We start from the raw sequence: 11,804 nt of genomic DNA on the forward strand, positions 1-11,804 counted from the left end.
AATGTCACAGAAATCCACATGATGGACACATTCTCCCACTCCGAACTGCTGAGCTATTAATAAGCTCCAGCTGTCTTCCCAAATTCCACTTGTGAATGGGAAACAACTCATATACTCTACTTGGGCTGGGACACAATGAACACAGTAAAACTCACACTGTAAATTTGGTGTTAGGTGACTCTATGCCTGATCTTTGTGGTTCAACATCCTCATTGATTTTATAAGAAGTGTGTCAACAATCATGTGCCTTCCAGAATGACTCTCGAGACAAATATAGTATGCTGAGGTGACGCTGTGGAACGTCATGGCCTTATGTTTGTTATGTAGTAAACAGAAAGCAATGGTCCCACACACAATGTGATTAAGTCAAGCACAGCTTAGTCTGAGAGCTATTTAGAGACTTCAGCTTTAATTGAGTTGCACTCAGAGTATCCCCTTTCAGAGTAAACATAATAAGCACAAGAGTCACACACACACACAAGTGTACAGGGCGATAAATAATGAAGCTGACAAAAAATGCAACTGGGCCAACCCCCCATTGTAAACTGAGAAGCAGAGCTTCAGCACAGACAGGTTGGGCAACAAAGGCACAATAAAAAGAGGCTGGTACAGTAGTTAGGCCTATCAGTACAGACAGTGCAGATGTAACTGTATCCATCCCAAGCTAAAGGATGACATCAAACAAAATGCAACATTGTTAACAACAATGCAACAATTTTAATGAAAAAAGAGACAAGCTATGAACGATAACAGAAGAATCAGAAAGGGATCAAGTAGTTGCTCTGTCCAGGGTATGGGTAGATACGTCTGACTGGTTTGGTACACCTAGCTCCGTCCACGCTGGCCCTGTGTGCACACTCGTCGCTGTCTGTCTTGCAGGCACCACAGTGGCAGCTGAGAGCCACAGGGTAGGTGAAGACAGGGTTGGCATCGACGGGACAGCCGGGCAGTATGGCTGCACGGTATTCCACCTTGTCGTAGGTACAGCCTCTCTGGATAAGAAAGCGTGGGCCGAGTATCTCCCTCATGTTGCTGTCCTGCTCACCATACACAAACACATGAATAAATTTATACTTATATTTGAGATGATAGTAATTCTATTTGGGGTGTTTGTTTTCAACTGAAATTGGGGGGAAAATGGGCCCAGAATAGTTACCTTTTTTTTTTACTTTTCAATTAATGTGCTTCATGTTGTACTTATGAAAGGAATAATACCTGAAACGTTATATGTTGAAACAGGGACTAAGATTTGCTGTGTTTTTGTATAAAATCTCTTTTACAATTTTAATCTTCCTGCAAAATATTGGTCAGATGTTAGTTATTTTCCACATTATAACCACAGTTTAAAACGTTCCGTTAAAGATGTCATAATGTTTTTTGAATGTAAAGACCCCCATTAAGTTCATTGTAAATGTTATTATTTAATGTGAACATTTTTTAGCAGAAATGCTGTTTTTCTAAAACATTACCTTTGTGTTACTCTTTTCCTTCATTATTTCACATATTTAGTAAATTCCACAATTTAAAAAAAACAAGATGTGTATATGAAATTAAATGTCATAACTACAGTTTTTAAAATAGTTTTACAGTATTTATAGTTTTAATACAATTAAATCAGTCTTTATTCTATTATATTATCTTATTGTGTTTCTGTATATAAGTTATTTTTATTTTCTTTAGGCGGAGCGGTGGCTCCGTGGATAGCAATGTGGCCTCACAGCAAGAAGGTCCTGCGTTCAAACCCCAGTCAAGTTTGCATGTTCTCCCTGTGGGTTTCCCCCACCATCAAAAACTTGATAGGTTCTCCTGTCAGTGCCATTCACGACAGCACCGCAGTGCCAATAAAGTACCTTCCCTTTCTACTGCATATTTAGTTTCACGTGATTTGATTGTACTTTTGGATATATGTTTTGAATAAAAACCTTTTTTGAAAGAAAAAAAGTTTATTAAACGTAGATTCCCACCTTCAAGCCAATCAGAACTGAGAATTTTTACTGGCCATGGTATAAGAAGAAGAAGTAGAAGACATACTTTATTAATCCCTCAAGGGGAAATTCAATGTTTTTTCACTCTATTGTTAATGTCAGTATATAATACACACACAGGTCTGAAATAAAACACACGCACATAAACATGGAGAGACGTCAGAGAGGGGGGCTGCCACTCAGTGCGGCGCCCCGACCAGTCAGGGGTTCAGGGGCTTGCTCAAGGCCACCTTCGGCAGTGCCCAGGAGGTGAACTGGCACCTCAGCTACCAGTCCACCCTCCGCAACTACTGCCACCCAACCTTCTGTCCCTTTTTACACCTGAAGAAATGAATGACAATCTATTCTTTCACCACAAATTACATACATACCCTTGAGTAGCAAAATCCCATGCAGATGGTAGTGTTGATGGCCACACAATAGTCGCACTCTGGCCTCTCCACATAAAGGGTGAAGTCAGTGGGTAAACACATGGGAACAGCTGGGCTGAAGAGCAGAAAAATGAGCCAGCAGGTGAACACTGCAGTCTCCATGTTAAGCAATGTTATTTTTCTCAATCAGTTTGGAACCTGCATAGGAAAGAAAGAGACAAATTGACAACCAGATAACAGAGTATCAAAAGTTTAGCATCTGAAAAATTATTTGTTCCCTTCTGCGTATGGGAGTCACCTGCTCGACAGACGTGGGAACCTGCAGTCCTGACGATGCTGTGAATCTGAACAACCCTGCTGAACAGTATTTATGCAAAAATAATTCACCTTCATCAAAGCTAGCTTATCTTCTATCTGTGACGAAAAGGAAGAACTGAACTCAGTCCATTATGTGGATGACATGAATAATTTCCTTCATGAACAAAGATCATGCAGTAACCAAGGAAACTGACACAAAACAGCATCCACTAGATGTCACAAAATGCCCCAAAGCTTTATTTCTGCTTGAGAGAATTATGTAAAGTGTCGCTTAAATGTTAACCTGAGTTTTACCTCATTTTCCAAAACAAACCTAATCTGAGAAAAGAAAGAAAAATAACTGAAAACTGAAGAAGCAGCACCTCTTGTAACACAAAATATTTCAGATTTCACACTTTCTGAGTGTGTAAGTCCAAATCCTGCTTCGTGCATTATGGGTTACAAAAATCGACACCAGTCAGCAATGTGCACAAGTCAATTCACAAGCTGCCACAGTTCAAACCTGTAAGGAACATAAGTGGAAAACATTCAGAGCTAGGTTATCTAATCTGCTCTCACAGGAAGTAAAAAAAGAGCAGACATCAGCATTTATCTCTAAACAAATTCTTCAGATACAGACTTCAACATACTGACAAGTCACTGCCTTGGCTTAAAAAGTGAGGAGTACAATTATCCGCCAAACACTGCCAAACTACAGGGATTTACTTATCTATATTTTTGTTTAATGATTGTCGAGGATAGTCAAAGTCTCTCCAACACATTAAGTCATCATTGTAAAGCATTTTAATGTCACTGTTGTTTGTTATTATTTTCTCTGTATTTATAGTTCAATATGATTCCTACAGACAAACACTTTTCTTGGCATTCCTGGGCTGTGTCATAATTGGGCTCACAAATACACTGGACAGACTGATGTCCTCTTTTTCATTTCAATATCAGTACTTCTTACTGACTTTAAGTCCTCATCTAATGACACTTTTACAATGGATATGGTTAACTGGGTTTAAGGTCAATGTCCATTTTAGCAGCTCATTTCATCTACCTCTTATACCTACTCAAACATTAACAGTATCTGCCATTTTACATTAACCTTCTAAGTTTACTGGATTTGATGCTCTCATTAAGAGGGACTTCAGTGAACTCAACCATAACATCTCTATTCATTAGATTACTCATCTGACAAGTAATCACACTTAATATCTATTGTATTGACAAATGTCCTCGACAACATCTTACACCTACTTTTTTCATTTTCAATGTTTTCTTGCTGTAGTTGTTACCACCCCACCCCCTACACACACCAATGTGTTTTTGAGTTTGAAATGACACACTTGTCCATGCATCACTGGGCTGATAATCCAATATAGACCTTAGATGTACTAAATAAAGCAATGGTAATCACATGTGACACATAAAAAAGGATGTGACAGTAGGAGTAGTGACCCAACCTTGAAGATTTACCCTGCCTCGCCTGTGGAAATTCCTTACATAGACAATATCTACTGATAAACCTGGAGCTGTATAAAGACCCCTCCTGGATGGGTCACTATGTCATTTCATTTCATAAGAAATGGAGACATCTTGAAAACAGGGAGTCTCAGGCCTCAGAACACGCTCTCAGGCACACCACAGGATCACTACCTTTTACAATCACTGACAGTTTGGCTGACCTCAGTGTCTTTGATGGATTATTAACTAAAGTGAACTCATTTTAATAGTCTACTCAGTCTATAGTTTATCCAGAGTGGACCAAACTCCTGCCACTTGCAGGAGATGTATTTCTCATTGTTCTTCAATCAGTTGGAGCAACTTATTGGCAAAGCAGAAAACAACATCTCGGATTTTTCTATTCTTTGCTGAAGGTTTGAAGACAAACTTTTAGTATGAGTGCAGCTTATTTAATTGGATCTGACAGTTAACGGTCTGAAATGCACTGAAAAGCATTTTTTTTGCTGTAGTGTTAGTATTAATTAGTATTAGTGTTTTTCCTCTTGGTATTGATATATGTGACAAATTTAGGATCATTTAGAAGGAAGAACATTAAACGTTAGCAAGATTGCATGATACAGAAATCCTTCTGAATCTAAGCATTCTTAACAACAGTCAAGAGAGAAGTTATAGTAAAAAGAAAGTTCCTTCTGCCAAACTAACCATGGCTGGTACAGGTGGTCCAGTGGCCACTTTCTCTGTGTGGGATTATGTGGTGTTTGCTGGAACAATTTTGGGGGCAGCTGGCATCGGCCTTTTCCAGGCCATCCGAGGACGTAAGGAGACCAGCAGCGCCGAGTTCTTGCTGGGTGGACGGCAAATGACAGCTGTGCCGGTGGCCATGTCACTCACTGCCAGCTTCATGTCTGGCATCACAGTCATTGGCACACCTACTGAGGCCTACCGGTTTGGAGCCGCATTCTGGCTCTTCGGCTTCTCCTATGCCATCATGTCCGTCATCACTGCTGAGATTTTTGTCCCTCTTTTCTATAGACTGGGGATCACCAGTGCCTATGAGGTAAGGAAATGTCATTGTTAATTATTATAATGGTACAAAGGCTAACTGACAGGTGCAGCAGCAATACCATAAAATGTAAAGATCAATAAAGCAAGGGTGATTTATTGATAGGCCATAAAAATACAAGACAAGTAGCTAATGATTCATCCACTACCATGACTGGTTTAAAATGGATCAAAATACAGATACAGAATCAAGCTTCAAAAGTGTTTCCTCCAAATGGTCAACAGACACTGAAATTACAATTTAATATTGTGTAAATCGGGAAGTATAAACGTAAACACTGTATGTGAACAAATCACAGGTTTACTGATATCTGTATTGATATGTTTTCCTTCCATTCCTAGTACCTGGAGATGCGCTTTAGCCGGCCCATTCGGGTCATTGGGACATCAATGTACATAGTACAGACGGTAACTAAAACATGATTTTATTTTAAAAGAAGAATATTCAATAACATTTTGTATTTAGATAATTAAAAACTAAAGTTACAAAGCCATGAAGAATGGAACAAACATCCATAATTATACTGAAAAGCACTCGCCCTTTTGTCTTTTTTGATATCAATTCCAAGATTAACATGAATGACATGCTTGCCTTGTTTCCACCCAATCAACTAATAGTGGAAATCTTTTCTCAGGCCCTGTACACCGGATTAGTCATCTATGCTCCAGCTCTTGCACTAAATCAAAGTAAGTATGTACATGGGCTATTGCAACAATTAGGAATAAAAAGGTGCCTGTGTTATTGTTGATTTGCGATATTTCACCTTTGCTGCAAACTCTCTGGTCTACCTCTTCTGGACAACAAATGTCTGGACAAACAAGGGTTTTTAAATATTGGCCGTACATAACTGTAACTTAGTAAACTGCAACCAGTTGATACAGTGTTCCGTCTAATTTCGTTATAATTATCTAGTTTGTCCTGAATAACCCTCAGAGGCTGTATACTACTAATACAGTAGCACCACTATATCTCTCGTGTTAAGATGTCCACATGTGTTTTTGTTTGAAATTAAGGAAGTTATTTGCTTGCGTCATGTAGCAAAAGATGGATAAATTTCAGAGACTTTGGCATGAAGTGATTAAAACTGACACACTCTGTACAGCACTTTATGCAACTTCGTGATTGCTGTTAAAGTGCTCTATAAATTAATTTTGATTGACTGATTGATTGACACATGTTGGTAAGTCTCAATAGGCTTATTTTGAAATATGAAACACATTGGAGCTTTTTTTGTTATTACTCAGTCACAGGACTTGATCTATGGGGAGTGCTGGTGGCTACAGGAGTGGTGTGCATCATCTACTGCACTTTGGTTGGTACTGCATATTTCAAAAAGTACTATTATTAGTAGTTTGTATTTCTGTGACTAAAAGCAGTAGTAGCAAATTATGGTTTCTATGACCAATTTTACACTTTGGTATCATCATCCACCTAACAGATCTGCTTGTGAAACTAATGCAAGTTATTCTCTGCTGATAATGAATATTTGGACACATTTTAACATTACAGTTATCCCCAGCTAGCACTAAACTGGAAAGGCTTTACAAAAGTACTTAACATGCTCTAAAATGGATATTGTTTCAGGGCGGACTGAAAGCTGTCATCTGGACAGATGTGATACAGATGGGGATCATGCTGGCAGGTTTTGTGGCTGTTATAACTAGAGGAGCTGTACTTCAGGGAGGCCTGACAAATATTTGGGAAGACGCCAGGCAAGGAGGACGACTAGAGGCGTTTGAGTAAGTACACAAGCAGACTTGTCGCATATAGTTTTCGTTTGTTTGTTTTACCAGATGAATTGGGCATCCTGAATTAGAGCAATTAGTTTCCAGCCACAGGAAAAAAAATTAGATCAGCTTTCATATAATTGTATCCTGTGACTCTTTGCTAGTATCTAGTATCCAAGAAGGGAAACTTTACTGCAAACCATTCTGCAAACAATAATAAAGAAAACGGAATATCAATGATGCCTGTCTGTTGATGTCCCCAAACATCACTTTCAGTATTCTTTCACATGTTGTTGACTTTTATCACAGTTTTGACACAGATCCTCTGAAGCGACACACTTTCTGGACAATAGTAGTCGGTGGCAGTATGATGTGGGTATCTATCTACTCAATCAACCAGTCTCAGGTGCAGCGCTACATCTCCTGCAAAACCTTGGGACACGCCAAGATGTGAGCCTTCTGGCACTGCGGTGCAAACAGTATTTTATTGGCAGGGAGCGAAGGATCATGCACTGACAACTTGTCTTTCATCTCTCAGGTCTTTGTATGTGAACATGGTGGGCTTGTGGGTAACTGTGAGTCTGGCTGTGTTTTCCGGACTTACCATGTACTCCATTTACAAGAACTGTGACCCACTTACCAACGGTGATATAAGCACCCCTGACCAGGTAAAGCAGCTGTAGTTGTCTTTTTAGTCATCATCATATAGACGTCATGTTGTTTGTTATGTAACAAAGCAATATGGTAAACAGTTAAAATATGTCTGTAAACCAGCTGCTACCCTACCTTGTGATGGATATTCTGGCAGTCTACCCTGGAATTCCTGGTTTGTTTGTGGCTGCTGCATACAGTGGTACCCTGAGGTGAGGCCTCAGACAAACAAGGGAAATATTATTCTTTGCTCTAGAAGATAAGATACAAAGATAAGAAAGAATTAGCTGGCAATACCTGGGTGATTTTGTTTAGGTCCACCTCATTGTAGCACTGACGACACTGATTATTGTTGCGTTTACATTTCTAGTCATTTAATTTATACACAATGCAAAAAACTACAATCTGCATGCTACCTCAGACTACTCTTAACTGTTATATAATCTGCATCAGTCATTTTGTTTTGTTCAGTGACTAATAGCTTACCATTGTATATTTTTCAGCACAGTGTCTTCCAGCATTAATGCCCTAGTTGCTGTCACTGTGGAAGACTTTATTCATCCACTGTGCAAAAACCTCACAGAGAAACAGGTGACCTGGTTGAACATGGGCCTGAGTAAGTTGTGTAAAAATTACTTTCACAGTAGCCAAAGAATGAACAGGCATTAGAAAAGCATAAGGTAAAGAGGGACAAACTACTACTAAGGAAAAACCTTTCTGAAGAATGCATTTCCATATCTTATTCATTCACACATATTTAGTATGACTTTATGGTACATTCTGATCATCAATACACACATCAACCTAGACTCCTATAACCCCCAGCCTCCTTGAAGCTTAAAAGACACCAGAAGTCAACAAGATAACATTATCTTATCTTATAGCTTATCTTATTATTCTTAGCAGGTAATTAAAAGTGTTCCCAGTTACTCTGCCCAAGTTACAACATGATCAAAATGTGTAAAACTTAAATGGAACACCGAGATAAACCTGCCCAGGCAGAAACATGTTTGTTCTATTATCTTTTTTGGCAGGTTAAGATTGAGGGTGTGGCTCCACTATCTCATTTTATGTGAGAGGAATTCTGCAGCAAAAACAGCTCATCACTGTATTATTTCAATATAGGGTCAGAACGTTCCTGTTACTTACAGTGCAGTTATATGTGTTAATAAGAACAGGATTGGGGTCACTAAGTTAAATTTAAGACTTTTATAATACTACATAGAAAACAATTTAATACTGGTTTCACAATCAATTTTTAAAGTATAGGCACAATATGGCCAAGAATGATTATTATATCACATTTTTTCCCCAGTACTTTCCATTACTAATGACATGAATAACTACTGTAGCTAGCAGTAGTGACAGTGTTTGCTAGATTTGATTGAAACGTCATAAAAAGAACTGAGCAGGCTCCTGCACTCAATCCACTGTCGAAATAATACCACTTTTGGTTTATAGACATGTACTCCTGACAGCCTGCAGTCAGATAAAAATAAAATAAAACATTTTATAACTAACACTACTGCCTGTGGCGGGCAAGTGAAAATATATAGGACTTTTGTAAATTAAAGACTAAGGAATTTTTTGAAGAAAAGACCTTTTAAGACCTGCAGATTCCCTGTAAAAACCAAGATGCAAAAACAAAGTCAATAAAATTCAGATTTCAATTATATCTATCACAAACTTCTGATGAGCAAATGTGAACAAAAAAAAAAGATATGCACTTGGAAACTTGTGATTACATCATTTCTCTTATTTCAATCATGCTGACTTTAAATTCTCCCAGGTGTATTCTTCGGTGCCCTGTGTATTGGGATGGCTGGAGTTGCTTCAGTGATGGGAAGCGTTCTGCAGGTAAACCTCTCTTAACACCATGCACCAACACCACTGCGGCCATTTATTGCTCTACAGCACCACCAAGAGCTAAATATTAGGAACTACAAGCATGCTGGTCATTTTCTATTTTCAGGCAGCTCTGTCCATATTTGGCATGATCAGCGGGCCTCTTCTTGGACTTTACCTATTAGGCATGCTATTCCGCACATCAAATTCAATAGTGAGTATTTACTTTTACTGGAACATTCACTAGCACAACTGCACCCCCTCACAACACAAAGCAAGCTAATAAAACAATGACACATCCAGGAAGTATTTGACTGCAGTCATTATCTACTTTGCAGGGAGGACTTGTGGGAATGATTATTGGTCTAGTGTTGACTCTCTGGGTGGGGATTGGAGGCCAGATTTACCCACCAACAGATGAAAAGACAAAACCTCTTGGAGTCAGCACTGTAGGCTGCAATGTCACAATGGACCAAAACTACACAACGACAGCTCCGTGGACAAGTCCAGTGACTCTAACCCCGCAGCCTGAGTGAGTCATGTCACATAAAACAAAGGTCCATCAAGCACACGATAGGTTTGGACCAAATAGGAATTTACTGCGGTCATTTAAATGCAGCAAATGAATACAAAGTACAAGAACTTGGAATCCAAGTTTCCGGTACAATGCTAAGTCACGTCTTCTACACAATTTTGTATAGGCTTTAGATGCTTTTCAAATAGATTCTGGAATACAACTGATATGCACAGTGATTAAGTGAAGACCTCCATGGAAAGAAGATCCAAAGATACTGGTCTAGATACCTATAAAACACACTGTATAGTGGAACTACAATAATGAGTTGATTTAAATTTAAATGTTAGGATTTGATGCCTTTCTCTGTTTTATATAATTGTAAACTGAAAATCTTTGGGTTTTGGGCTGTTGGTTGGACAAAACAAGACATTTGAAGACTTGACCAACTGATTAACTGAGAAAACAATTGGCAGTTTACCGTTAGTTGTAGAGCTTCTTCGTTCAGTATGTCATCAGAAAGATGGGGGAATCATGTTGGTGTTGAATAACAGGAGGATAATAATAAAGTGATATCCTTTGTGTGTCAGTGTCAGGCCATATCTGGCAGACTCCTGGTACTCTTTGTCCTACCTCTACTTCTCTCTCTTGGGTACACTGACCACAATTGTGTCTGGGCTGCTGGTGAGCATGATCACAGGTGAGACATAATTTTTTAACCTCTACTCCTCTGCAGAGACAAATCAATGCTTGTAGTCTAAATGTTTTATTCTAAAGCTACCATAAACAGCTATGGGAATGTGTTTCTATTTATTTTAAGGTGGATGCAAGCAAGAAAAATTAGACTCTAATCTGTTTGTGAGGAAGAGTGACCTGATCTGCTTCAGCAGCTGTATTAAGTCAAAGGTAAGAGACTGAGTCTTTTATTAGATTACGGGTAACAAAAAGAGGATACAGTATATGACACCAAAATACACAAGATATTAGTGTTTGCTTAATGTTCTCAACTCACTACAGGTATCAGACGTCACAAAAAAGGCTGCAACAGACTTTCCTATGGAAGCTGACGACTCAGTGTTCACAGACTTTGACGTGATGAGTAAAGATGTTGAAAAAGCCACTAAACTGTAATCCTTATATATCAACATGTAGTTCCTTTGTGGAGACATTTTAATGCCATTTCATTTTATAAACACATAAATGATAAGCCACAACTGTTTTGCTTCTACATCCACCGTAGTTGTGTAGCTGTGGTACATTTGATTTGCAAACTCTATCATCAGTATGTGCCTATTTATGTTGATATAAATTATGTTTTAAATGTGTTACTAAAGTTGAAAATATTTAGATTTTACATGTAGGAGAACAACTTCTTATAAAGCTTGGCAAAAATGAAACTGTAGAATGATATACTTGAAATTATATAATTATAAAAGCTTGCTTATTTATATTGTATTTTCCAATAGAAAAAACAAGAAATATGCAAAAAAAGACATTTCAGTTTCAGAGCAATAGGGAAAAGGACATTAAAAATAATGCAAGGTCACCACATCTTTTGCCACACAACTGAGCGTCTACCATTTCCTGTTAAGCAGATGTGGCAACACAGTTTTCCTTTTATTGCCCTTTGTTCTCCCTGATAGCAGCTAACAGCTCTATATTTACTACCTGAAAATTGTCTGTGCTGACACAGACAGACACACTGGAATACTGTTTATTTTACACTATGTATGATATGATTACTACTTTTGATGGAAGTTGGTTTGGGGTATTTGTTTATTACCTGGTTATTTTTTATATGGAATTGCACTCTTTATGAACTACCTGTAAGAATTAGTCACGAATTCTACTTGTTAATAAACATTTCAAACGAACTGAAAA

At 38.3% G+C, this 11,804-nt stretch overlaps 2 protein-coding genes across 2 annotated transcripts; one reads left to right on the plus strand and one right to left on the minus strand.

Moving 5' to 3' along the window:
• On the minus strand, positions 1-2,832 carry tshba (thyroid stimulating hormone subunit beta a). Its single transcript, XM_038697259.1, has 3 exons — positions 2,655-2,832; positions 2,357-2,554; positions 1-1,037 (listed from the first exon to the last, which is right to left on the minus strand). The coding sequence occupies exons 2-3, from the start codon at positions 2,516-2,518 to the stop codon at positions 759-761; spliced, it is 441 nt and encodes a 146-aa protein (XP_038553187.1). The 5' UTR covers positions 2,519-2,554; positions 2,655-2,832; the 3' UTR covers positions 1-758.
• Positions 2,833-4,053: 1,221 nt separating this feature from the next.
• slc5a8l (solute carrier family 5 member 8, like) lies at positions 4,054-11,797 on the plus strand. The gene is made up of 15 exons (XM_038697982.1): positions 4,054-5,180; positions 5,528-5,593; positions 5,821-5,872; positions 6,431-6,498; positions 6,771-6,925; positions 7,223-7,363; positions 7,452-7,581; positions 7,688-7,776; positions 8,068-8,180; positions 9,354-9,421; positions 9,537-9,623; positions 9,748-9,941; positions 10,514-10,623; positions 10,744-10,829; positions 10,941-11,797. The coding sequence occupies exons 1-15, from the start codon at positions 4,827-4,829 to the stop codon at positions 11,052-11,054; spliced, it is 1,827 nt and encodes a 608-aa protein (XP_038553910.1). The 5' UTR covers positions 4,054-4,826; the 3' UTR covers positions 11,055-11,797.
• Positions 11,798-11,804: the final 7 nt, after the last annotated feature.

Source organism: Micropterus salmoides, unplaced genomic scaffold (assembly GCF_014851395.1).
Source record: "Micropterus salmoides isolate LMB-PRFRI ecotype aquatic unplaced genomic scaffold, ASM1485139v1 Ms_hic_scaffold_4, whole genome shotgun sequence".
In the NCBI taxonomy this organism is placed as follows: Eukaryota; Metazoa; Chordata; class Actinopteri; order Centrarchiformes; family Centrarchidae; genus Micropterus; species Micropterus salmoides.